This window comes from Numenius arquata, chromosome 13 (assembly GCF_964106895.1).
Source record: "Numenius arquata chromosome 13, bNumArq3.hap1.1, whole genome shotgun sequence".
NCBI classification, from domain to species: domain Eukaryota; kingdom Metazoa; phylum Chordata; class Aves; order Charadriiformes; family Scolopacidae; genus Numenius; species Numenius arquata.
In genome coordinates this window covers 1,775,217-1,802,918 of record NC_133588.1, presented here as the reverse complement: position 1 = coordinate 1,802,918, position 27,702 = coordinate 1,775,217, and the positions used below count along the sequence as shown (strand labels likewise).

Sequence of the window (27,702 nt, the reverse complement as noted above, 5' to 3'; positions counted from 1 at the left end):
TCTTTATTTCGTTTCTCAGCAACAACCCGTAGGGGGACTCGGATTCTTCCTTCTTGGGCTCTGTGCTTTTCTTTCATTGCGGAACTGGTGAAAGAAATGCTTTATGAAAACAGTGAGACCAGATGCTGCAAAAGAGCTTTGGAGTAAAAATACTTACCCATTATATAGGGGAATCATCCCAGTGAAGTTTACAAAATAATCTGGGGACAAGCTACAGAAACGGGGCAAAATTAAGTGCCCTGTCATTTGAGTTCTGATCATTAAGGCTAGAGCCTTGATTCCAAGCAGCAGCATTTCTGTCTTGTCTTTTTTTGGTTTTTTTTTTCAATTTGTTGACTCATGACAGAAGCAGCTGAACGCAGCCTGATATCTCTCTGAGGTCACAGCTTTAGGGAAGAGGGGTGGTTGCTTTTGCTTTGCAAGAAAAAACAAAAAAAAAAGCTTCATGGGTTGTAGTAATTTCTCAAACAGTACAGACATTGGGGAAAGAATTGCCACCTTTGCAATTTGAGTGCCAGGAAGTGAAACAGGCTGTGAACAACTTGTCTGGTAATACTGGACCCGGTGGCTGAGAGGTTCTAGCTCAGTCACTGAAGATCCTGGACATCTGTGAAATACAGAAATGGGACAAAAATACTTCCCGTTTCCACAGATTTTGTATTTCCTCTGACAGAAATTTCATAATTAACTTACAAAGAAATATGAAGATTAGTAAAAGCTTTTCCGTTTCTCTGGTTTCAAAAGATTTAAAAAAAAAAAAAGAAAATTATAGGAGCACCAAACACCCACCACCATATCAAGTTGATCTATGTAGGTATAAGGTTTGTAGGTAAGATATCAAGACAAAAATCAAGACCAGATTAAAAAAAAAAAAAAAGTTCTTGAAACACTGACTCGAGCCTTCCAAAACACTCCAAGAAGGGTTATCCAGCATCGCAGCCTGTCCTTAAAACAGTTCAGCAGATGCACTAACATAGGCATCTCTGGGTCTGCGAGTTAAATGCAACAAATCTTAAGAGCATATGAAAGCCACTGTTGGTGGGAAGAATCTTCTTGTTACTTAATTTTTTGCAGTTTATACATGTTACATTTTCAGATTTGGAAGCAATTTGATCATTTCCATACGTGTAAATCCAGAGAAGAGTGCAGAGAGGAGCTGCTGCTTTCAATAGCAAACGGAAAAAATCCAAGTGGTTGCAGTCTCGCTGCTTTTCTGCTCCTCCCCTCCGCGAAGATGAACACGGTTAACCCAATCACTGATGTCATCAGCAGGAAACCCGTCACTCGAGGGAGGAAAACGGTTAGTTTTCAGCTAGATCAGCTCCCTCAACCAGCTTACCATGCAGTTACACAAGCACCAGTGCTGCATGTTTACCAGATGCGTGTTTACTGACCTTGAAACACAGAAATATGCTGGCATATTGCTTGAGCGGCTCAATGATATGCAAGAAGGAATGCAGGTGTTAAGCACTGGCACAATTCGGTAGCTGATATCCAATGTAAAGCAAACAAAAGTCCTTCCATGGCCCAAACAAGTCACCTACTGAGTAGAAGTTAGATGTCTGAAATGAACTGCTCAGATTTTACATAACAGATCAGCTGTATCTGTTAGAGCAGCAATAGACTTTAGGCTTGGTTTCTAGCATCACCCCTTACCCAGATGAGGCAACTGAGAACTGGAATTGTTTATTTCCATAGATTCTACAGCCCCTTAGTCTGGAAAAGGACAGTGCTGGAAGAAGGCTGCTGGCATCAACCCGTTAGAATCAAATCCATACTCTGCATCAATATTACGTCTACAGTTTTGGGCTGTTCATATCACACATGTGAAAGGATGAGCCTTGGGTTGTTGAAGATGCCTTGAAGTTTGGGTCTCAATTAGAAAATCAACCTAAAGTAGTTTGTAGTACATCAATTTTGAGATTTACGGAAACAGTAATAACTATTTTCAGAATTCATGTTAGCACAACACATTATTTAGAAGAGGTAAATAATGACTTGCATTCTTCCACTTGGCAGCCACAACGCTTATTACGAAGTTGGTATCTCAATTATATCTGATACTTCACTGGCACCACTAGCCGTAATAGAATCTGTCAGTTGAGCTACCTTGCATTTCAAATTACCAATGCAAATTTGTCTTATTAATTGGTGCAGGGCAAAGGCATTCAATTTCAGGATGAATCATCCTCTCCATTGGGAAGCAGAAATCAGAGTGCAATCATTTTATGCTTGAGCTGTTGGAAATGCAGTGTTGTGACTACTACTGCTACAAGCTGCTGTCGGTAGGAATGGAGACACCAGCACTCAGACTGAAGGGTCACTGTAGTTTTTCTGACAGCAGTCACAGCCGTATCCTCTTACGTGATTTTACTTTTGAAGTGGAATTCTAATGAGATGCCTTTCTACCACGTTTCAAGCCGTGCGGTTTTGATCATTTAAGAAAAATAAACTAACTGCATCTATTAGATCAGCCAGACACCATGTGCGCAGTCATTGCATGATGCACGAGATTCCATTCTTGCTCGAGGATTTTGCACTCTGAAGTTGGTTTCACACAAGCAGCTTATTTGAAGCATTCTGAATTAACATCGTAGCTAGTAATGCAAAAAGGGACTTTTAGATCACGGCACATCTGTGAGAAATGCTGTGAAGCAGATATTATCCTAACCACGGTGCAGGCAACCTGTCTAGTTCCCCATACGCCTTGTTCTCTATGAACTGACTTGCTTGACCAAGTGATTTAGTGCAGGGAACACTGTCATTGTTTTGTGAGATTACACCAGTGTCTGTACACAATTTTAAACAATATTTTATTTAAATTTCATGTATATGATTTGCCACAAGGTTACAAATTATTCATTGCACAATGCAGTCAAACAAATAAGTGCAATATGCTATAGGTAAAACAAAGAAATAAACTACAAATATCTATAGTATGGTGAAATCAGTCATATAAAAGTATTCTCCGTATCTTTAAGAAAATAAATATATTTTTAATCCATGCTGTAGTATGGAAAAAAACAGTAGAAATTAGCAGGCAAGAAAGTGACAACAGTAGAAAGAGAAAGGCTGGAAGGAATAAGGAAGCATCTTGCATTTCAAATATGTAATGAAGTCACTATCAGAGCACTAATTCTGTGAAAAGAGACATGGATGACAGCTTTCCAACGGCTTATGAAGCTGTTCGCAGAAGTATTCATGGGAGGAAATTACTTGCCCAACTGAATTCGTCGTTTTACCAGGAAAATAAGTTCTGATGCCAGTCAAGCAGTATCAGGAAGGGAAGACATCCGAGGCAGTGCGGTAGCTCCCCATTGCAGATGCATAACCAGGATCATTATTTACTAAGAAACTGTTGTTAAAAACTTGGCTTGTGTGCAACGAGATTATTCAACATGATTTGTAAAATAATCAGGAAGTGGCAGTAGCATATTCAGAATATACTTATCAAAGAGACCACCTTATCAGGAGAATTAATGAAGCTTCATTTTGAAGCACTAGAAGAACAGTCTTCTTCCAGAAACCCTACCTGTATATGGAACGCAGAAGTGGATGGCGGGAACTGCCTCAAGGAGCTCTAGAAAACAACTGACTTGCTGTTTCCATTCTGTTTATGCTCAGCCTCGTCTTGCTTAAAGTTAAATACTTTATGTGTTTACAAATCATAGGATCGTAGAATACCACGTTGGAAGGCACATCAAGGGTCATCTGGTCCAACCTGTCTTGGCAAAAGCATAACCTAGACAAGATGTCCCAGCTCCCTGTACAACTGAATCTTAAAAGTGTCCAATGTTGGGGAATCCACCACTTCCCTGGGGAGATCATTCCGACTGCTGATTGTTCTCATTGTGAAAAATCTTCATCTTGTGTCCAATTGGAACCTCCCCAAAAGTAACTTGTACCCATTACCCCATATCTTTTCCGTGACTCCTTGTAAAAAGGAAGTCTCCATCTTCTTGGTAGCCACCCTTTAAATATTGGAACGTGGTGATAAGGTCTCCCTCAAGCCTTCTTTTCTCAAGGCTAAACAAACCCAGTTCTCTCAGCCTTCCCTCATATGGCTTCCCAGTCCTTTCATCATCTCTGTGGCCCATCTGCTGTCCTTAAATAAATTACAGGACTTTTATTCTATACTAAGGCTAAATTCTGTAGATGTCCTATCAGTAAATAAAAGCACGTGTCATGAGATAAAAATCACAATTAACAGCAAGTAGCATGAGAAGGCATTTACCAGCAAGCACTGGGAAATGACCCTACAAAGATGTAGTGCTGCCATCTTACAACTTCATCATGAATCTCTGGATATTTGATTGAAATTCCAGGTTTGAGCCATATTAGCCTACCAAGAATAGGCCTATCACAATATATGCTCTTCTGTATAACAGTAGCTTCTAACCTCACATACCTTCTATATTTGAAAACGTGTTCCAAAGGCTGAAAGAGCAGATTTATAATAAAAAGATTTCTTTCTAATCTCATGCCTATGAATCCTTTGAAATTGGTCTGAATTTAGCCAGCTAGAATAAAAATAAAATAATAAAACCTATTATTGATAAGGATCATTGTTTAAACGTGAAATAGATTTCCTCTGTGGAACATTCTAACACAATTTATATTTAAATATCCATTCTACACTTCTCAGGCTGCAATAAAAATGTCAGCAAGATCTCACCCTCTGAGTAGCCAGAATTCCTGCTTTGTCCTGGCTTACTCTTGCTCCCAGCTTCATGAACATGTAGCAAGTAGCAGTCCCCAAATTATAGAAACGTATCTACAACATTGCCTGGTCACCTGTACCTGAACGCAAGACACCTACCTCCACCCTTCAGGAACTCCCCAGTTGCCCACTGTCCTGGCTAGGGGTCAAAAATAAGAATTTAGCACTGCAGGATGGATCCCTAAAGCTAGTGGTAAGCATGAAATCCTAACTGAAATAGCTACGTCATCCATCTTGTCCTCTTAAAAAAATAAAACAAAACAAAACTCCACTCTTCTACTTACATCAGGGGGGTGATCTTCTCTGACTAAGCCATCGACTGGTGATGAAAGTTGTATGATTTAATGAGAAGTAATACCTGGAAACATCTCAGCACAACTGTATTAATCATATCCTCTAGTTCCTGTGTGGAACAGCTCCAGTATTTGTACAAAGTGCCACAATACGGGTACCAAAACCATGTGTCACGTATTAGAGAATTTATTCACTAGATGTGAATACTTCCCATTAACAATATTGGCCCTCGTTTAGCCAAGATGATACAGAATTTATCACTTCAAATTCTAAATGCTTTTGCTGCAACAGTTTAAATCTACGCTAACTTTCAAGTATGCAGGTGAATCTATAGAAATTATATTAAAAAATTAGCACAGCTTTACATAAAAGAAAAAAAGACAACTAGTTGCATTGGAAATTACTACATGTATCTCCCTCTAGACTCCATAGATTCTATGATTCATAATACAGTATTAAATATGATACAATTACAATGGTCAGACTAAAAGGTTTTGCCGCAGAGGGAAGTCCAAAGGACCTGGCTCTCTGAAGCTGTTGATTGGGTCTCTGAAGCTGTTGATTATGTAGGTCTAGGCGACAGGAATTTTGCACTTCTTCTTGTGGAATTTCACTTTCACCTACATCCATTGGTCCACTGATGTTCCGTACCTAGAAAAATTCAAAAGATTGTCCCTGAAAGCCAGACTGGCACAACAGCAAAAAGCTTTATGCAGTTAGCAAATGCAGAGCTATTTCAAGGGAACCAGCTTTCTGTATTGCAAAAACACATCCGAATGTGAGGAAATCAACATCATTATCCTGATGTTTGCATTCCTACGAAACATATCCCAGAATTCAGCGCAGATACGTTACAGGCACGAGTCACAGGTCTGGCTGTTCTTTGTCTTGGCTCCCTCCACATATGGATGCATTAGCTGGAAAACCCCAAGCAAACAAACTCCTGAGCCTTCTTCCCTGAAGTCAGCTCACAGTCTTAAGATAGAGCTTCAAACATCTCTAATTTAGAAGGAAAAAAATTACCAAATCTCGCAGCTGGGTTGGTTAGGTGTGATGAATTTCGACCTTTTCATAATGTCAGTGAGCCACACGTGCGACTAGCGTTAGGTAGGTATTTTGGCAGATTAACTGGAACAGTACAAAATTCTCTGATTTCTGTTCATCTAACGTACCCCAAAAAGGCAACTGGAAAAAACATCCCTGTGAAATATATGTTGTCTATAAAGCTTTGTGTATAATATCTACTTACTTATCCTTGTAAATAAAAACAGTAGGAAGCAAGCAGCTTGCAAGTTTCAAAAGAGGTTTTTGAAAACATTTAGGGGGTGCTTTATTCTCATACAGTCTCTTTCCTTCCCTCCTCTCCTCCCTCATCTGTCCGGATTATCTTCTACCATTTACACTTAAAGCTCATTGTGATGTAGTTATATTTATGGCTTGGTAGCGATATGCTCATGGCAGGAGCCTTTTGGGTAGCAGTCCAATCCCATGACAAGAATTAAATTGATTTGCAGGAGTCAGCATTCTGTACTGCACCAGCGAACACAGCCAGACTGTGATGCTGGTATGTCCGCAGTTGCTCCAAACCATGAAGTGATTCTATTTAGAAATTGGTGATGTGTACTTATCAGATTACTACAGAGAGAAAAAGCTCCAAAGAGCTCTGTTCACTCTCTCTCGCTTTCTTTTATTCTGCTCACATTCTCTTGCCATCTTGGTTTCTTTCCCAGCATTTGGAATTACTGCATTAAGTGCTTACGTTGCCTCATAGCACTCTCATTGAGCAAAAAAAAACAAAACCAAAAAAAAAACCCAACCCAAAACTAAACCACCAGCAAGGCACCAACAGTTCCTCTCTCCCTCCTAGTAAGAATGAAGATTAGTTTTTAATGAATGAAGTTTAGTTTTTAATCTTACATTTTCCACTTCCCTGAAGACACGGAGAAAGTTCTCCCTTAAGACCCCTTTCAGTTCAGTTTCATTCCATCCTCTTCTAAGAAGCTCCGCAATCAAGGTAGGGTATTTAGAAACATCTTCCAAACCCTCAGGGAAACTGTTGGCAAGAGTCACACAAGAATATTCAACACACATCACTGAAAAAATGCACAAAAAGATTTTTAATTAGTCTTTTGCACATCTTCACTTTTGGAATGAGATCACTTTGGACCTTTTGGAATGAGATCACAGTTCTTCCTCTGAGAAGTTAAAAAAAATATTAAGAATTCAACTAACATAAACAGGACTGGGAAACAACGAAAGGCTTTTCTGCACAGAGGATCCCATTAGCAGAACAAAACTGTGGATTCTGAAATGAAGATGCACTTATACATAAGTAAGACAACAGCATGGAAGGTAATCAAACAAAACGAGACAAAAAAAGCCCAAACTCATGCATGCGTTAATCCACGCTCTATATCCAGCCTTTAGAGTACGAGGAGACAGCTGCATGACTGATGGAGTTGGTGCAATCTGCCTGTGTAACCGGGAACAAAAGGGAACCTGCAAACACAGTCAGCAAAGGAGTTGCAGGCAAGTTTTGTGTACTCTGTTGTTTACAAAGTTATCTTTCCAAAGACAATACAATTATAATAATAACATTGTTTTGAATTCAGCAGTTTAGGCAGTGAAAAGAAAGCTACTCAGAACCCTCCACTGAAGACATTACAGTAAGCAAAATTGACCTATATCTTGTGCTAATTGTTACCAGAATAAAAAGGAGTTAGAAGTAAGAAGCTGCAAAACCTGCATTAAACAGCTGTTTTACATTGTGTTTCCTTGAGTCTTGGACTTTATTTTGAGATAACTAATATTTTCTGTTATTTTTCTTTTCTGTGGAGGTGTGGTGATAAGCATTACGCAAGAAATCTGTGCTGTTACTTTCTACCAAGACTTAGGACCTTAACAACTCTACCACCAATTAAACTGATGGTTTTCACAAAAACGCATGCAATGAAATGTGTCCTTTTGTTGCAAACTGTGTTTTTATTCTGGAGGTTAAAGTTTCAGAGCTATGAGTAGCTAACCCTCCTGGGAGCTAACACACTGGTTCTGTGATCCTGCTTTACAGATGTGAGTCTGACTGTGACTTTCATACCCAATCGTGTCTGACTTCAGGAATAAAAAAAAAGAGATGAAGATTCAACAGAAAGATAAGAAGAAGAAGAAGAAAAAAAAAAAAAAGGTGTAGGGTTATGCCAGCAAATGCCACCCAATCTGCATTTATTTCCTGTGCTGTAGCAGCACTAGCCCAGGAGTGAGCAGGAGAGGTTCTGTTGTAGGCTCTTCACCACGCTCTGCTTGCCTCAAATAACTTCCCAAGCCCCAAAACCAGGAGTGGTTTCACAGCCCCAAAACACTGTGGGTTTTCACCACTAGAGAAGTAATAGCAGAGAGAAAAGCGTTTTACAGCACGGCCCCGAGCTAACCCATTTACCATCTAAAGGCTGAGGCAGCTTTTCTGCCTTTGGCTGCTGGAGGAAAGCACTCTCTCCCCGCCGGTTTCGTACGCGCAAAGCCCTGCCTAGAGCACACAGCTGCAGAGTTCACAGGGCATCAGGATCCGTTTCCGCATTTCTAGCATTGCTTCGTACTGTTCTGGAAAAGGAATCGCTGTGCCTCTCTTTCATAAAGCTTGTTTTAGTATTCATCACGAGACAACTTGCTACAACTCTTTTAGACTCCCTTCCTTTTTCCCCAAAAGGAATCAAAACCTTCATGATTTAAGGAGTCAATGTATGTATGAGTTTACTAACCGTTCCACTCCATCGTAGTCACCACCAATTCCTATCGATTCTGAACCTGCAATTTTCTTTATGTGGTCAAAATGATCTGAAAGAAAATAGCAAAGGAAACAATATCTAAGCGTAGGGCAAGAAGAAATAATACAGTTCAGACATATTGGCACTAGGCGACTGTTCTCCTTAATCATGGATTCTTAATCAAATCCTTTTAAAAAAAGTGAAAAAGACATCCTGACAATGCAGGTTAAAATTTAATAATGCAGTTGATGTATTCTGGATATTTACTGATGCTTAACTAGATGTTATCTATTATTAAGTACATCAGGCAGCAATCTTCAAAATAATAGCTGCACTGATGAGATGCAAATGAGGAAAAAGACATGGTCATAGAATAGTTTGGGTTGGAAGGGACATTTAAAGACCATCTAGCCCAGTACCCTTGTGATAAACAGGGGCATCTTCAACTAGATCAGGCTGCTCAGAGCCCCGTCCAACCTGACTTGGAATATTTCCAAGGATGGGGCATCTACTGTGCAACTGCCCATCTCTGGGCAACCTGGGCCAGTGTTTCACCACCCTCGTTGTAAAAATATCTTCCTTATATCTAGCCTAAATCTACCCTATTTTAGTTTAAAGCCATTACCCCTTGTCCTATCGCAACAGGCCCTGCTAAAAAGTTTGTCCCCATCTTTCTTATAAGCCTTCTTTAAGTACTGAAAGGCCACAATAAGGTCTCCTGGAGCCTCCTCTTCTCCAGGCTGAACAACCCCAACTCTCTCAGCCTGTCCTCATAGGAGAGGTGTTTCATCCCTCTGAGCATTTTTGTGGCCCTCCTTTGGACCTGCTCCAAAAGGTCCATGTCTTTCCTGTGCTGAGGACTCCAGGGATGGACACAGTACTCCAGGTGGGTTTTTACAGAGCAGAGTAGAGGGGCAGAATCACCTCCCTCGACCTGCTGGCCATGCTGCTTTTCATGCAGCCCAGGAGGCAGCTGGCTTTCTGGGCTGTGAGTGCACATCATCATCACAGCACATCAATTCCCACAAGTAGCCCCCACATACCAACAGATATTTTCATTAGCCATTACATACCTATCTTTTTCACTCTCAATTACAAAGGTTTAAGATGTTTTTCAGAAAGTAAAAACTACTTTGGGATTAATGGCTCTTGGCTCCATTTGGGAGCATCATATCCCCCAGCTACACACCTTGTACCTCTGACTGTTGTTCAATGAATATTAGCTCCAAAAATACTTAGAGCTGGGCTAAGGTGTGGAAGGGAATAAACAAGCAGTATAATTAACATGATCTCAAAAACGATGCATACACCAGGAAATTCATAGAAGCCACCCACAAAAAATGCAGAATATTAACTTCAAACCTGCAAGGGTAGAAACATTAACAACTTTCCTGCCACAGGCCAGTACATTTGCATTGAAAGTCACCATGATAATTCCCTTGTTCTTTTTCTGAAAGATATGAAGAGACAGGTGATGAGTCGACACTCGTCTGTCCTGTAAACCTCATATAGATCCTTCTACATCCCTCCATCCATCAGGGAGCATAAGAACGCTCTATAAGTCAAAGCTCAGATGGCAACACAAGGTTTTGCCTCTCTGTGCTTTACCCTGGATTCATTATATTCTCATGTAGCCTGAATCAGCAGAAGTCCGGTGACTACATCAAACAAACTCAACCAGAATTCCAAAGTATTTCCAAACACTTCATTTTTGCAGCCAAAGGCAAAACAGAACCCAAAGAAAACGTCTCAGAAGCTAATGTGTAACTTGCTGCTCAGGGAGCTGCTTGTAAATCCAATTCAAAGATGAGAGGGTGAAAAGTAAACACCATGACTAGAACGCGCAAGTTTGCCTCAGGTTAGCCCGACATTGCTATTAAAAAACAACAAGAACAAACCCAACAAAACCAACCAAACAAAACCTCAAAGAAAGGAAGAAAAGCCCAAAAAAACCCGCAATGTCCTCACCAGTTGCTGGAGGATATCATCAGGAACATTTCTTGAGTGATTACAAATAGAAAACGCTGAGGAATGGCTGAAAATTACTGGTGCTTTTGAGATATTTAGTGCAGCTTTTGCTGTGGAATATGAAGTATGAGATAAATCTATCAGCATACCCAGGCGATTCATCTCCTTTACCACTTCCTAAAACAGATTTACAGACAACAGTGTCAGTATTAAATTTCCTTAAAGGAAACTGTTTAGCTGATATACGTAAACAGATAAATAAGTTTTGCAGCTGTCAGCTAGTCATTAACATGCTGTGCCTGTATGGGTTTCTATTTGCCTATTGATTTAATAGTAATTTATTCATTCACAATTAACTAGCTAGCCACCACATGCTCAAAACTTATAAAGCCTAGTCAATCTGAAATAAGTAACTTGAACTGTTATTCACATCCCACTACTTCCACATATTAATTCGTGCTTCTGATCTATATTAAAACAATTGTTATAATTAAATCCATCACTTCTTTTACTCTGGGGAACATCACAGGGAACTTGGCTTGACCGAACCCTGATTGCTTCCTAACTATCCAGAACCTCCAGTAGTTAATTTTTAATGGCAAGTTGCTTTTGAAAAGATAAGGCCAGAAGTTATTAGTTGCATGAGGGGTTGCTTAAATTATAATTCAAAAGAGATCCTTACTTGACCGAATGCAGTCAGACCAATAACATCAGGATAAAAGTTGTGTATTCCTTTGGATGATGATTCAGACCTTAAAAGGGGAGCGAGGGAGGAGAAACGTCATATTGTTCTGGAGACTACAGTAGCAGCAACTGAAACTTCTTATGCTACACACAACAAAAATCATTACCACGTCACATAGCCAAAGGTAGGGATAATGAGCCACATAATACGTATCTGGTTCACACAGTGCTTTTTACGTTCATAACAGTTTTCTGGATGTTATGCCTTCAGGTTCAGGGCTGTTGTATGTTTGTGAAGCAATGCAAGACAAGCAAAGAGATGCTTGTCAGAAATTAAACAAACCTTCATCAGAGAACAAAGATATGCTGAAATGTCAGTTACCTGTCAGCCAGAAAGCCTGCTTTTCATTCCTCTCTGCACAAAATTCCCCTTCCCCTGAGTCAGTACAAGAAGGAATTTTGTCAATCCAGCAAAGAATAGGTGCTAATATTCCGATACAGGAACCAAGAACCCATGTCTGTAGCTGCATGCGAGACCTGTGCCTTTAAGCTGTCCAGAGAGGACAGCGTTGAAGGCTGCTGACTGCCAGGTTCTTACACAGCATTTACCCTCTTCTAGCTACATCCCATGCATTTTCTGTAGGGTTTGGCTGTTGGGTTTTTTTGACCTGTTTTGCCCTATGTAACTTTCATAATAAAGCAAAAAGGGTAGAAATTTTGTCACGTTAATGTTGTTAACATGTTTTAAAACTTCCTAAATTGTCAGCATAGAAAGCACTACATAACAGATCCTTTGGTCTCCCACTTGACACATGGAAAGTGATTTACCCCAGAAACCTATCATCCCTGGTTCAGAGTCTTTCACAGGTGAACTCTGAGCCTGAATCCATATTTTCCCCATCCCGGAGCTGCCATCACTTTGCATTAGACGGTGGCACAAACACATGCACATTACTTACCAAGGTGTATTGCAGGAATGTGTTAAAGTCATGTAACGAACACCCAGGTCATAATACATCCGCAGTGTTGCCAAACTGCTGTCAATGGAGTGACCACCTTCTATTCCAATCAAACACGCGATCCTTCTGCTGTCAGAGATACCTGGAAACAACAAAGGAAGATAATTCCAAAGTAATTTTGTGACAGATAAGAAGCCAGCACTACTGAGCAACAATTGTTATTGTAAACTGCAAGCAATAATACTGACATTTTTCTAGAACAGGAGCTTAGGCTAGTGCATGTTTAAATGGCAAATTTTCTCACGCCTGCAGTGGGCCAGGAGTGTGCAGAGTCAGTTACTGCGCTTCAGTGGAAAAACTGAAGTTAAAGTTCCTCTTTACAGAATCACAGAATCACAGAATCTTAGTGGTTGGAAGGGACCTTTGAGATCATCGAGTCCAACCACATTAAAAAAAAAAAACAAACAAAAACACACAAACAAACAAAAAAAACACAACACAAAACCAAACAAACAACAACCCCCCCCCCAAAAAAAAAAAAAAAAAAAAAAAAAAAAAAGCAGCATCCATCAACTAAACCCCACACACAACACCCCACCACAAACCAACAATCCCAGGCACTAGAGCATGCCCTGAAGAGCCACGTCTACACGTTTCTTAAATACCTCCAGGGATGGTGACTCCACCACCTCCCTGGGCAGGCTGTTCCAGTGCCTGACCACCCTCTCAGGAAAGTAATTCTTCCTAATATCTAATCCAAACCTCCCTTGCCGCAGCTTCATACCATTTCCTCTGGTCCTGTCATTATTCCCTTGGGAGAAGAGGCCAACCCCCGCCTCTCTACAGTTTCCTTTCAGGTAGTTGTAGAGGGCAATGAGGTCTCCCAATGAGGTCTCCCTTTAATTCAGGGTAACTTGCCCGCTTGCAGCTCTCTGTCTTTTGCACCTATCTCCTGCAGTCCCATTTAAAAAAACTCTATTACAAGAAAGAGCATCACCTTGGGAAGTCGTCACAAATTCAAGCTCTTCGTAGCTGTTACACATCCTCTTGACAACATCAATTTGCTCTAAGGTCAGACGCACAGCATCCTTGTTCTGAGCGCTGCAAAGAACATACACTGACCAAAACTGAAAGAGACATTGACAAGTAAACTAGATAACTTGTGTTTCAACTTGGAAACTTTCATTTGCTAATTGTGAAGTTCATGAGCACAAACCAAAATCATTTCCTACAGTTTACAAGCGAGTTGCCACTATAGTTTTTCCCCCCAAAGGAAGAGTTATGATGCAAAGCAAGAGCATCCACTCCAGACACGATTAAAGCCTCCTGACACACTCAGCTACTCCACAGTACATGCAGGAAAGCGGATATAAGTTTACTTTAATTTATTTATCACAAAACAAATGTCGCTGTTTTGATTGAGGGTGCCTGTATTATAGAACAGAAATGTTACAGAAAAGTGTCTGTAGCTTTTTAGTTTCATTGTTTTTTCTGTTTCAACAGAAAGAACCAAAACCGAGGCCAGGAGTACTTTTGTGACTGGGAAGGAAGGAGGCAAATGTAAAAATATGTTCTCAGACCCACAACCATGCCAGTACGTACCTGAGCTCCCACATAACCAGCCTGAAGTTTTGCAAGGTTTGTGTGTGTCTTGTTGAGTTCTTTTAGGTTGACTCTACTGATCCTATTTTGGTAAAATATTCTCAGCCGCAGGACAAAATCATTGTGGCTACAATTGAAAACAAATAGGGTTTGTGATAGAAACAGGTTGTTCCCCTTCTAACCCAAATGTATTTTCTTCCACTGGTCATAGTGCCTTAGACCATTAATTGCCAATAATCCTTGTAGTAACGTATGCTTAAAAGTCTCCCTTCTTTTCCAAACAAGCTTTATTTCTTAATTAGGGCAGCAAGAAACTTTTTTTGCTTCTCCCATTTTTATATCTGTTGTTTTTCTGTATCTATTTTTCTCCCTATTGTTTCTGAAGGAATGGAGGAACTGAAATCGGTCACCACACTCCTTAGAAACAAGTACTTGTGGTAGAACAATCAGTGCTGCCTGTGCTAGAATAAGCGGTGTTGGTGTTCCCAGGTCAAAATACAGTCACCGCATTCCTTCAAATCGTTAGGGTACCCTTTCAAGGTATGACGCCTGCTTCCTACCTCTGCACAGAAGGCATTGCTAATGAAAGATGCCATTAAATCACAGGAAAGAGACAAGGGTATTATAAAAAGGGAAACAATAATTAGGTGGCAAAACCTGATGGAAAATCACAAATGCATTTAGAATAACCTGATCCTATAAGTAAGCGCCTTCTGAACCATAACTCCTTCCAGATAAATCACTGCAACAGTGACTAACTGCTATGTGCTAGTAACAGCCTACATCTCTACTCATCTAAACACACTTCAGCATTTTCTCCTCACTTGTCGATTAACAAATAGAGTTTAGTTGAACGTATTTTGTATACCCATCGATTAAACGCGTATCTTCCATCAGCTCCTTAGCTCTCTCTTCCATTGATTCCTCACAGCTGAATGGCACAGTATCAAAGAACAGCAGCAGCCACAGCAGCACCTTTGCTGTGTTTCTCTTCATTTCCATTTTCCAGATTGCTACAGCAAAGAGATATCACAAATATTTGCTGATGACAACGAAATAGCAAAATTTCCAGTCTGCGGAAGTTGGACGCTAATAGTACAGGCAGAGCCAAATGCTTCTCCTTCCGGTAAGGCTGGGGTGAACTCTGCAGGAGGAAAGGAACAGAGAGAGAAAGAAAGAGAATCACAAACAAAAGGGAAGGTAATGGCGGAAGCCATAAAACAGCTACCTTCTCCCAAAGATTTTAAGATCTCTGGCTATTGTGTTTTTGCACATATAACCACTGCTTAATCCCCGCTGCTGCCACCAGCTGACTGCCCAAGGGAACCAGCTCCTCAGTCAGAGCTGGCAGGGGGAGCCTGGCGGACCCTGGACTCTCACCTCCCAAAAAGCAGCTCCCAAAACAACATAACAAGATAGTTTTCTCATTATGTTAACTGGTTTATTCTCATTACTTGGGAAGCTTCACATGGAAATGAACACTGAAACCGTTTTTGAGAAATTCCAAAATTCAGTTGCTTCTAAGTAAACTGTATTGGCAAAACACACAGCACGTCCGAGTATTTTTCAGAGGAAAGCTATTGAAATCCAACATTTTACCATACCTTAGCAAGGGCAATATATGCCAAACTTGAAAGAGTCACTTTATTTCCATGAGGAAATGGCTATGACACCAACTTTAAGAGTAACCCAAGCACCCTCTGCTCTTTTTTAAAATATAGTACTCGAACACTTGCGCAACAGCTTTTCAGGTGTCAGTCAAAAAGCATTTTTACAAACAGGTTAGAAATACCTCCTGTTCTGTGTAAAGTAACTATAAGATCTGCCAGGAGGTGAAAATACCTTTGCCAGGGAAAAGGTTGTTCGGTTTTTTCCATCACGCCCCTCTCCCCGGTTTCAGAGTTCCTGGCAGCATTACCTATAAAGCTGAGGAGCAGTCACCTCCTTCATTCATTGGAACGGCATCCTAATTAGATGCATGTGCCCTGTGCATTCTTTCAAATCAAAGAAATTTGGCTAGAATTCTAATATTGCTGAGCCAATGCTCAAATTTTTCCAAAAGACATTGAAAAAGAGAAAGGAAAATAATGTTGGCTTTTCGTTTGTTTTCCATTGTGAGTCAGTAAAGTTTACATTTATAAATTTTGCCCTGGCAGCACAAAGGTTTGGTTTTACTAATAAAGGAAGTTGGTTTTATTTATTCCTTGTCTGCAGAGGTAAAAACAAATAGCAAATATGCAACATATGATAAAATTACAAGGCAACTCACCTTGCCTGCAGGCTTTGCTCCTCTTGTCTTTAAGCCAATTTTCTAAAGCAACAGGAGATGGACATAAACCAGGAAACGGTTTCCTGATAGACAGCCATATATGCACCAATAAAGTCATGGATATCTCAAGGGAGATCCATAGGTGATGGTGGCATTGGAAGAAAATTCAAGTCACACCGAGCAGATTACCTATGGAAGGCATCCTGTTCTAAACACATTTCTTTCTTCCCCTTACTAGAACATTTTGATTATAAAAAAAATCAAAGCCAAATAAGAGTAGACCAGGATATTGAAAAGCAGCACAGTGAAAATCATATGATTAAGATTCTTATATTTCCAGTTGGTTTATATTTAGCCATTTTTCTGTCACCTGCAACATGGAGAGTGTAAGGCACAGGAAAAGGTAACTGGCTTATTTGCCCTGCCTTTGTCTGATGAAATGTAACTACGTTTCTTAATGGAATTGTTTTTAATAAGCCAGTATAAGTTTAATTAAACTGTTCAATTAAGATGTTTTTTTTAAAAAAAAATTATCCATTTTGCAGGTATTTTCTGTCTAAATCATAATAATATAAAAGATAAAAAAGAAATATTAAGAAATGACCTCACAACTTGCGTTTAGAAAGATGCAAACTGCTATTCTAAAAAATCCTTTGTCAAAAATTCCTAAGGTTCGTCTTTTGACAAACTGGCTCAGGCCTTTTCTGATTCACAGGATTTGGGAATGCATTAAATGTAGAACCATCTGGCTGGAAGTACTTTTGAACAGTGGGAAGAAGCAAGCTCATACAAAAGGGAGCGCAGAGGGAGAAGCTGGTTTAAAATTAGCCCTGAAGTGGTCTCAGAAAGCAGCTCGAGGCCAGCTGAATAAACACAGTAGTACGCAGACACAAATGAAGATCCAATATAAATACGATACCTGGGGAGCTGTGGCACTAATTCAAGAAAAGTAATAACCTGCACCCCTTAATGTTTCCTACAAGAAAACCATAATGTAAGGAATAGCATTGTGAAATACAGAGGTTGAACGCTACATAGAGGAAAGCACTCTACTACTAGATTCGTCCTTCACGGATGCTTAACTCTCTGTATTCTCATTCATTAACAAACATAACTGAAGTGATTGACCCCAAGTTTCTTCTCATGTGTACAAAACTTGAAGAGTTTTTGGCTAGGCCCTTAAGACAATATGGGAATCAATTTACATCATAAGTCTACGGATCTGGGTTTTCTCACAGGAATGGTTTCCTTCAGGCCCAACTACTTCCCCTGTGCCCAGAATAAGGACCAGACCTTCCAGCCCAGTACCGCCTGGGGTGATACCTCCAGACCAGACCAGTACCACCTGGGGTGATACCTCCAGACCAGACCAGTACCACCTGGGGTGATACTCTCAGACTGTCCTTCACCAGAGCACAGTTGACTCCCTGGCAATACTTTAATTTCTCTAGGATTCATACCATAGCTGATGGAAGAAGCCCTTCCTCCTCTCATGTCTGGGCAATAACCAAGGGAGCCTTCTGCGTTCTTCCCACACTGACTGACTGGGAGGGAGATTCTTCTGCTTTTATTCATTGCCGCAGCTTTATATTTGTATACAGGGAAAAACTTATTGGGAGGGTCATTTTCTATCAATTTTTTTGTAATACTGCCTTTAGCAGAAAAATATTAGAGTTGTCATTGCAAACAACTGTGTGGCAGCGATGCGGCACAAGTTAACCTCTGTTATTACTTTTACTCAAATAAATTGAATATTTATAGATTATATATTTGGGAAAAAAATAAGGCAGATCACAGACGCACGGGCTTACATATTATATCTAGGAACAGCAAAATCCACATTCAAAATATGAGCCCTGTCGTGTTACTGTGACCCAGTGCTTGATTTCCTTCTTTCACTTGTTTTCAATAAAATCTGTTTATGCAAGAGGGCATGTTCCAAAAAGAAAAGATAAACAGAATCCTACCATAATTTTATATGCACTTAAAACTGCAACAGTTTGCTTACAGTTGATTTATTTTAATTAACCACATGCAGAAAATTGGAAGGTACTCTGCAGCGAGGATATAAAGTAAACCAGCCCCAAGAGTCTGTGGCTCCTCTTGCCAAGCACCTCTCTCCCGGCACACGAAGGCAAAGCGCATCCTCAGTCCCCACGGGACAAACCCGGGGGCAGTCTCCTGACCCTGCTCCTGGAACTGAAATTCCTCTCTGCTGTTCTCAGGTGGGCACCGCAGCTGAGTCTCCCACAGACCAAGAGTCCATCCCAAAGAAACGTGTGTAACTCTGCAAGGGACACCGACCACAAACAGAAAACTTTCCTCTGGCTTTCAGCTCCGCTCCAGCCACAGGGAACGCCACGGGCCGGCAGCACACGGACACGCGCGGTGGGGAAGAGATAAGGAGGGAGGTGCAAAACGCAGCTCTATCCCTTCTTCCACATTACGCTTCCATATCTACTTCTGTGTGTCTTGTTGAGAGCATCACTGCTTTTCATCCCCACCACCCATCCCCCTGCACACGGGATAGACACAGCGATTCTGGGGCATCGAGCTTCGAAAAGCCACCAGCCCGCAGCCCAGAATAAACGGTGGCCGTCCCTGGAGAGCTGCTCTAGGCACAGCGTGGGGCTTGGTGGATCACGCTGCAGAAATAAAGCTTTACTACTTTGCACTAGTTAGCTTTTGCCATTGGTTTACATTCTCCAAGCTCTGCTCGAACAGCTAGGAAGTCGCTGTCGATAAAAGATGAATGCTGAGACAGCGTACAGGACACTGAGCGTTCCCACGTCAGGGAGCCCGGAGCCGCAGGGAGGCAGGACGGCCGCGTCTGCCGTATAAGGATGCAGCGAGGGTGGTTTGCTCTTTTAAAATAGATACATTTTAATGGCAAGTTTCACAGTAAAAAAAAAGGAAAGTTTTTCTGCGTGCTTCTGTCATTTACCATCTTCGGAAGCGTGGGCAAGCTGCCTGGCCCCTCTTCTCCTTTCCAGCCAGACCTCAGCGCAGAGCGTCCAGTAAACAGCTGCTATTTAAGCGCAGCAAATCTCAGTTAGGAATGGCATTCCTTTCATCCCATTTGAAGTCCTTATTTTCCATCTTAATCTTTATTAAAACACCGCATGACAGCCATTACACGAAGACTTAAACTTGTTGAATTACTGTGCCAAATCAAATATATAAAGTGCAATAAAATAGAGCTCGCAGACCAAGATAGTAACATATCCTGAAAAACGAAGGTTCCCCCCTGCCCCCGGTCCAGTTATGCTGAGAGCTCTTGTAGATAATTCTAGGGTAGCTCTGAATTAAATACCTCAGCTTAGTTGCAGCAGCACAGAAAACACAAGATGACCAGGACCCTGGGTAAAAACTTTCTTGCTGATTGCTGGCAAAAGCATGGATTCTCCCTATTCCTTAAATAATAATTAAAAATAATTAGTAATACATAAATATTAATCATACTTCTGGGAGCAGTACCCACGCATCATACTATGAAGTATGTTTTTAAGAAAAGATACCGATCCCTTTGAAATTCACCTTGTCATCAAGAGAGTCTTTCAAATCTTTCTCAATTTTTGCTTGAAATTCCTTCCGCCAGCATCAGCTGTGAATCATGTCAGGTTTATCTGTCCCCTGCTTAGAAACCGCCTCAGTGCTTTCCCAATCCAGGTATTACAATTTATAATTTCCAACCTGCTATTCCTTCCCTGCCTGTGCAAAGGTGCAATGAAGCGCCGCCAAGGAATGAGAAAAAAATAGCCCTGTTAAACTTATTGCTTAAAACAGGCATAAAAGGGAATAAACACAGTAAGGGCTGGAAGGCATTTCAGGATCTCTAGGGAAGAGAAAGGAACAAGCAGAAAAGCGTGTCCCAAACTTCCTGGAAAAGAGGAACCCACTAGGGGAAATTACAGTGCTTCCATATATAGAGATAGTCACTCAGCCTTCAGTCGTGAAGAGGCCGTGCAATGTCCCTGGGCATTACACGTGCACCCACCAGGCATGCAGACGGCAAGTTTTTCAAATGCAATATAACCTCAGTTGGCAAGAATTCTTTGCGAGTGAAGTACAGGAGACACATCGCTTTCTCCCTTAAAACAATTCCAAGGCAGATTTTATTATTACAGATAAAAATGACGTTTTAACTCCAGAAATATTTCTCACAACTTCCCTTAAGAAAAGGACAGCTACTGAATTTCTTTCGTATTAGGTTCTCATCCTTTACTTCACTGTTGCTTTTTCCTGTCCACAGTTTTTAACACTTTCTGAGAAATGCAAATTGCTGAGTCCAGTAATTTTGAAGTAAACAGGAGCTCTGCTAATTCTATGCGGTTTGTTATCTTATTACTAACGATAAGGACTATTTTCTCAGAAATCCTAGATTACTGAAATTCTTTTAATTTCAAGACAGATACGCTTTATGGCATTATTTCCTAAAGGCAGAACAAATCAGAACAGCCTGACAACTACTTCTGTAGTACTGTAGCGGACCACCTATTATCGGGCAAAACTGTGTCCAGTTTAAGAGTGCTGACCTCAGTGGAAGGGCTTGGTGCAGGGAATCTGCCGGCTTCTTTGTTAACGTGCGGTCTCCTCCGGCTCCTGCCTGGTGACGCTGCTTTCCCGGGACACAAACCGGGACCCATCGAGCAGCACCCACAGACCTGAGCAAACAACTCCAGGGTTGTCCTCAGCGAAGGTACCCTCCACTGTAGGGACCACAACAGGTTCCAAAGCTCCAGACAGCAGATTGTATGACAGCGATGCTCTTCCTGCCAGTCACCCCGTTTGGGACCCCTGCCCCACGCTCCTGTCCCATCCTTATTGTGTCTCTTCTCCATGCCCGGGTCAGTGCAAGCCGTGCCCCCTCCAGCCCCTACTCCTGACAGAATCATTCTTTTTGGCAGAGTTTTGCCCAGCTCCAAAGTATTCCTAATAGTCTGGAAATGTCTGGATGCTGTTTCAAAAAAACAGTGCTACAAACTAGTGAGAGAGACAGACAAAGGCCACAAGGATGAGCATTTCTGAGCATTCACAATCGATTTTAGCTGTAATGGGTGCAGCCTGGGGAAATACTGCTCTCACAGGAGGTGATGAACTTTGCTGCAGCACGAGGAAGCCTATTTGAGTACTTGTGCCGTCGTGGAGTTTACCTGCCTCTCCTCTCCCTCACAGCTGGTAAAAAGACAGCATTTTCAAACACACCATCTGTTCTTTTTTTGGTTGGTATTTTTTTTTTTTTTGGTGCTGCCCACACATTGCCAGTCTCAAAAAGAACTCTTTGTTTTCCTGTTTTCTTCATCATGGCATGCAAATAAAAGATTTTGAGGAACATCAGTTACTGAAAACACAATCATCTTCTCAATCCTTCCTCAGATGGGAGTGCGGTCTTAGAGGAGAAGTTTTTCTTCTGTAAACATGCATAAAAAATATACCTAAGTTCTGAGACCCAAAAACTTTAGTGAAACAGCACTTCTACAGAACTGTAAAAGAGAGAGAGTAATCACAAGTTGTATCTTTTCTGCTTTGTGGCAACCATAGAGATTTCCCTCAAATGTCAAAGCACAAACACGGACTTACCTTTTTTACCACAAATGCTGACTTTATTAACACAGTGAAAAAAATTCTTGTATCTCTAATCTAGAAAATGTTAAATTTGTTTGTGGCAGCTCAGCATGCTCAATGTTAAAAAAGAAAGGTCAAAGAATTGCCCAAGCATGAGGATTCTGGCAAAGTGGCATCACAAAGGCAAATTAGTTTATGCAGGCATTCTTTGGTTTCAAATTCCTCAAACCAAAATACAGATCAGATCTGCAACCTGTATCTCTACAACTCTGCCAGATCCTGACGAAATGACTCTAAAAGGAACAAGATTTTATAGCTTATTATGTACTCTGTGGCATAGTACAGTATAACTGCTATTCCAGAAAGCCACATAATTTGTCAGTTCAAAATGCGTAGCGAGAAAGTAGCAAGCCTCGTTCACACCATAGCACTGTTCTGATGCTATAAAAACTGCTACACAATGTAAATTTTGGTCCAAATATTTACTATTTTTCCATCAATATTAAGTCCGTAGAGATTTTCAGGAAGATTTTTAAGCATGAAGTGTACCTACATGTTCTTCAAGCAGTTTGACTGCTAACAGAAATTATATTTATCTATCCATTACCAAATCTCCATTCCGTGTGTTTGTACAGCAGTGCTAGTCTTGGTAGCTACAAGAATTTCTTATAGATTTGCTATATAAAAGTACCTTCTAGGTTTCATGCAAAATAGCCTTTATACTTTGACAGTAAGACTCACTTGCCTTTGGAACAGTTTAGGTAGGAAAAGGCACAGATCATCATTCAGAAATCAGTTCTTGAAAACCGAAGGAGCATCGCAAGCACTACACGACGTTAGGAACATGGTTTAGACACCCCTATTTAAACAACAGTTAAAATACAAAAACCCACATAGCTTTTTTTTCCATGCTGACTGAGCAGAGTTGAAAAGTGGAAGCTGACATGAGATTTATAGCTTTTTCTGGTTTATCTAAAGGATCCTTGGAGCAGGTTACCTTCTTAGGAAAATGCAGCAGAGTCGAAATCCACATTCCACTGTGTTGGATGCAACAGCTAAAGCTTGGCACCGGGTCCTCCTGGCATCAGAGCAGCAACCAAGAAACCTCCTCTATTTCTCTAGCTCACGTCACAGGCTTCCCACTCACACAGGCATTTGGAGATTGCCCCTTTCAGAGATATAAAGCCTGTGAGAGAGCTTTCAGTTCAGCTACCGCCCACCCGGGAACCCACGAGCCTCGTGCTGAGCCGTGTTCAAAATCTGGCATTTCCTCCCTCTTGCGGCAGGCTGTTTGTGCAGTCCATCAGGCATCTGCTGGAGAACATATGTGTTCAATGCTGCTCTGGGGATATTGGTTTGCAAATAGGTGCCCCTCATGACAGAATAACTTCGTTTGGAAGGGATTTCTAGTGGAATGCCATTTAGTCCAGCCACCTGATCCCAGCTAAGGTAACTTCAAAGACAGAATGGGTTGCTCAGGCCCTCGTCCAGTGGAAGTTTTGATGTCTTCGAGGAAAAAGATTATCCAGCCTCTCCGGTGCTTGCTTATTCACATTGTGATTACCGTTTTTCCCCTTACATTCAACTGGACTCTCCCTTGCTGCAGTCTGTGATGGTTGCCTCTCATCCTCTTGCTGACCTGCTCTGAGAAGAGTCTCTTAGACTTGAAATCACAGTGACCACAGGCACAGGGATGCACCTTACTGATGGCCTGATTCTCCCACATTGAGTTCACCTAAACCAATAAATACCAGCCCCTTGTTACTATCCCTGCTGGATTTTAATCAGGATCCAGATTGCCATTGTGTGATAGTTGTGAAGGTCAAAATGCTCACAAGTTACAGATGACCTTTTCAAAGACACCTATGTCTCTGAACTTACTGGGACTTCTCCTTTGTGGGAGCTGACAGTTTGGAAACAAAAAAATGTGTGCGAAAACATGATCCTGCAGTTCCACAAGAAGTAAGGTTTGCTTATCATAATTTTTATGTTCATGTTTTCTACAGAACAGCAAAAGGGCATCAGTGCTTTTGTTTATGATTCCATTGCAGAGAAATAACCAAGTCTCCCAATCAAAACTCCCACAGAGCTGTTGCGCAAGTCATGTCTTAACTGGAACGTATGGCTGTCATCAATCCTCAAGTTCCCAGTAACGAGAACACTTAAACAGAAACCCTCACTTCACTTGGAATTCTGCTGCACGTTTCTAATTTGGTGAACTTCACTTATAAACATTTACACATCAGCTCAAGTGGACTAAAGAACCTAAACAATATGAATTCAGTATCAAGAGAAAAGACAAATATTTTCTTTAGTTAACCTCTACCTAATCTGAAGCTTGATCCAGGCCAGGTCATAGGCATTTTTATGCCTATGACAGGAAATTATCTTCCAAATTTAATTTAAAGCAACAAATAACAGGCTTAGATTCATTTTGCCACTTGTGGTCTAGTTCTAGCTCGCGTTTCCTTGTTAATTTTCAATTTTTCAAATTCTCATCCTCTTCTTCTAAGGTAAGTAGTATCACATAACTATCATTGTTTGCAATTTATTTTTCCTATTTTCTCAGTTTTCTGTCCTCACAAAGTCAAGCTTCATCTGTAATCTGGTTTCTGCCTAAAAATCTCATTTCCACATGCCTCCAGCTCCTTGTTCAAGGACAATTTTTGCTGAACCACTAAGCTTCTGCTCGGACTTTTAACAGCTCACCTCTTTGCAGATTCAGAATGTAACTGATTTTTAAAGCTACTAAAAGCCAAATTCTTCCTTTGGCTCACAGTTATATTTCTTCTGTCTTCTTATTCCGATAGCCCTGGATGAGCCTTAGGAGCTGATTGTGTATAATAATTCGTATAATATGGCATTTGTGATGTATGTCCTTCCCGCAGAGTCCATCTGGCAGGACTGTTCTCTTAATAAATACCCTGAGAGCTGTCTTTATTGTCCAGAATGTTGTTACGCAGCTGTCTCTCCCTGATAATAGCTATATTATATCCCTATATGTTTATATCATCTTGGATTCACTTCAGACATATTTTGGGGCAAGCTGAGAAGCTATAAAATAGCTGCAGCCTTTACACTCGTACCAGCTGCTGTCAGGACGCAGAGGGATAACATTACGTGTTGGAACTGGTTTTCACACTGGGAAGGCTTGTTCCAGCCACAGGACAGCTTCACTAATTTCAATACTTACACATCCAAAGTGCTAGTGTTTTTACTACCAGCAGAGATTAAACTGCAGATTACTAGAGCTGGGAAAGTAGGGCTTTGCAAACGCAGATGCCTACTGTGGCAGCCGTTTTTAACCGCAATTTGGTTTCTCTATAAAATCCTTATACTCTACCAGCTTGTGGCATCTTCTACCCTACGTAATTGCACTCCAGCATTTGGCACGGGTAAAGTTTTGTGCGGGAACGTGCTTTAAACCCACATACAGTGAAATGACTTAGGTTCGAGCCACATTAACACAGTATTATAAATGCTGCTTATCAAGTATCCAAACTTGGTACCTTACTTCAAGATAAAGATTGCAGTCTCCAAGACTGTCAGTTTAGCATTTCGTGAGCACAGGCACCGGTGTCTTAATTAGAACCTGTTACAACATGTTAGGAAGAGGAAATCCCATGCGTCAAGACTTCTGTTTGCATAAAAATAGCAATACAGACAGTCTTAACTATTGCAAATTAAATGCCATCTGTTTCTCCTACTGATCTCAGTATTAGTTTCAGGTCCTAAAATGGAGTGAGTTTGCACTTGGGGGGAGGAGGGGTGCTGGGAGAGTTGTTGGTTGCTTTAATCTATTTAAATCAGCACGGTTGCAACATGTTTCGTCAGATAAGATGTTGCGAGAAACATTAATCTAAGCTTGGGAAATCAAAGTTACAAACCAAGTCAGTAAAAAACTTCTTTTTTCCCATGCTACACTGTCTGGCGGGTGGCTGGAGCTGCCACAGTTTCATGACCCCGGTCACCCTGTTTGATCAGCAGCCGTGAAACCAGTTGCCACATACTCTCAGGGTATGGATATACAGAACCACATCAGTTGACAGCAAATGCAAAAGAAACAGGAAGGAATACCAAGATAAACATTCCTCTTCACAGATGTCGGTTTTATTTTCCCATGTTCTGAGCGGAGAAAAGGCTTCATGAAGCACATCAAGATGTCACAAAAGCTTTGTAGTCACCAGGAAGGAAGCTATAGCTGAATGTTTCCTATAGTTGAAAGCAAACAGCGCCATAATGAAAGCAGATACCTTTCAGGATGAACACAAATGAGTACTACGCTGACACCTTCAATTACTCTTGTCAACAACTTTTTCTACAAATACCAAAGTTGTTGTGGGTTCCCCTGGCTCAATACTCCCACAGAATTAATTTCCGTAGTGTGTTGCCAAGAAAGATGGAGAAGCAGCTGTAGAAAAAAAGTCGCCATAAAGTTATCTATTCATTTAAATTATGCTTATTTTAAAATACTAGCAATATTTACAAGTGATAATGCCCAAATAGTGAAGCAAACCAGACAAAGCATCTGGTCTCGTGCTTTCTGCTTGGTTAGCTAAACATTTGTTCTACCAAGGTATTAGGTATCCATTTTAATTCTTTCGATTCAAGAAAGGTGAAAGTTCTTGCCACAAGGTGGCAGGAATTTCCCAATTAAAATCATACCTAATTTGTGATCTAATGACAGATTACTAATTGTCAGGACTATGGACCATTTCTGCGAACCAGGATGCTAACTAGCTTGCTTCAGACGGGTGCTTTTTGGTGTTGAGTTTGTTGTGGTTTTTTTGTTTTGGTTTGGGTTTTGTTTGTTTGTTTGTTTGTTTTTTGGTGGTTTTTTTTCGCCACAAGAAGAAAATAAAAACAAAAATCTTTTTTAAAAAGCAACAGACGAGATCCCAAAAGCCTTGTGGACACCAGAAGTTGTTGCCTATTCAGTTCAGGAATTACAGCTAAAAAGGCTTCCAGAAACAGGGTTGGTTTTTTTTTTTTAAAAAAAAAGTACTTAGAAAAATTATTTGCCCATTCTGGATTGATTCCTATATAAGCAATCTTTCCTGTTTAAAAGCAGAATTCTCAAAGCTCTATTTCTGCCCCTTTCCACTCCAATTTTTCAGCAAGAGCAAAGCCATTCCTACCTATTTAAAGCAGCAGTTGCGCTTGTGACATCAGGCACCCACAGGCAGGCAGGGCAGCGAGCTCCACGCAGCGCTGTGGCTCCTGCTCAGCACAGGTTTCTAAGAAAAGCCAGTCCTTTTGGCATCAATAAGAAAACCCGATTTAGTAGCAAGTCTACTAGGTCAGCTTCATTTCTGCTACCTAATAACGGGTTGGCTTTGATCTGCAGATAATGTCCGGGTAATCCTTGACCCAGGCCTGCGTCCTCCTTATTCCTTCCTTTTCTTCCTTCACGGGAGCTCATGCCCTGGCGTGGAGCAGTTGTGCTGGTTTGGGAGATGTTTTACCCCTGCGCTCACAGGTCTCCTGGTGTGAGGTTAAGTACAGACCTAGCCAAAATCTTTCAGTGATGTAAACCGACCAATGTTCCTGAACGGAACATTGCAAATTACATTTTTGTGCCTCGGCCTATGTAATAATTGCATTTTTACTGACTTTTTTTTTTTTTCATTTGTGTTTACTCTTGGGATTATTCTGGGAAAATGGAAGACCATACAGCTCAGCAAGGACAGGAGTGTTTCATCCACTGAAGTCACTCACACTGTGCTGTCAGCAGGAAGAGAGTTACTGGGTTACAGCTATCGTGGTTCACTGGTCTAACACTTGTAACTTCAGGTTACAGTGTTCACTGGTGCTTGAGACTGTCTCCACAGAATGCTTCAAATCTACTGTCACGTAGCAACAGCCAGATTATGGTGGCAGAGA

General features: G+C 41.0%; 1 protein-coding gene across 1 annotated transcript; it reads right to left on the bottom strand.

The window, feature by feature from the left end:
- Positions 1-2,791: 2,791 nt before the first annotated feature.
- On the bottom strand, positions 2,792-23,026 carry LOC141471470 (dipeptidase 2-like). Its single transcript, XM_074158024.1, has 11 exons — positions 22,817-23,026; positions 14,854-14,998; positions 13,986-14,112; positions 13,381-13,510; positions 12,384-12,525; positions 11,423-11,492; positions 10,741-10,917; positions 10,135-10,222; positions 8,767-8,842; positions 6,932-7,067; positions 2,792-5,665 (listed from the first exon to the last, which is right to left on the bottom strand). Exons 2-11 carry the CDS (start codon positions 14,985-14,987, stop codon positions 5,450-5,452), a joined length of 1,296 nt encoding a protein of 431 aa, XP_074014125.1. The 5' UTR covers positions 14,988-14,998; positions 22,817-23,026; the 3' UTR covers positions 2,792-5,449.
- Positions 23,027-27,702: the final 4,676 nt, after the last annotated feature.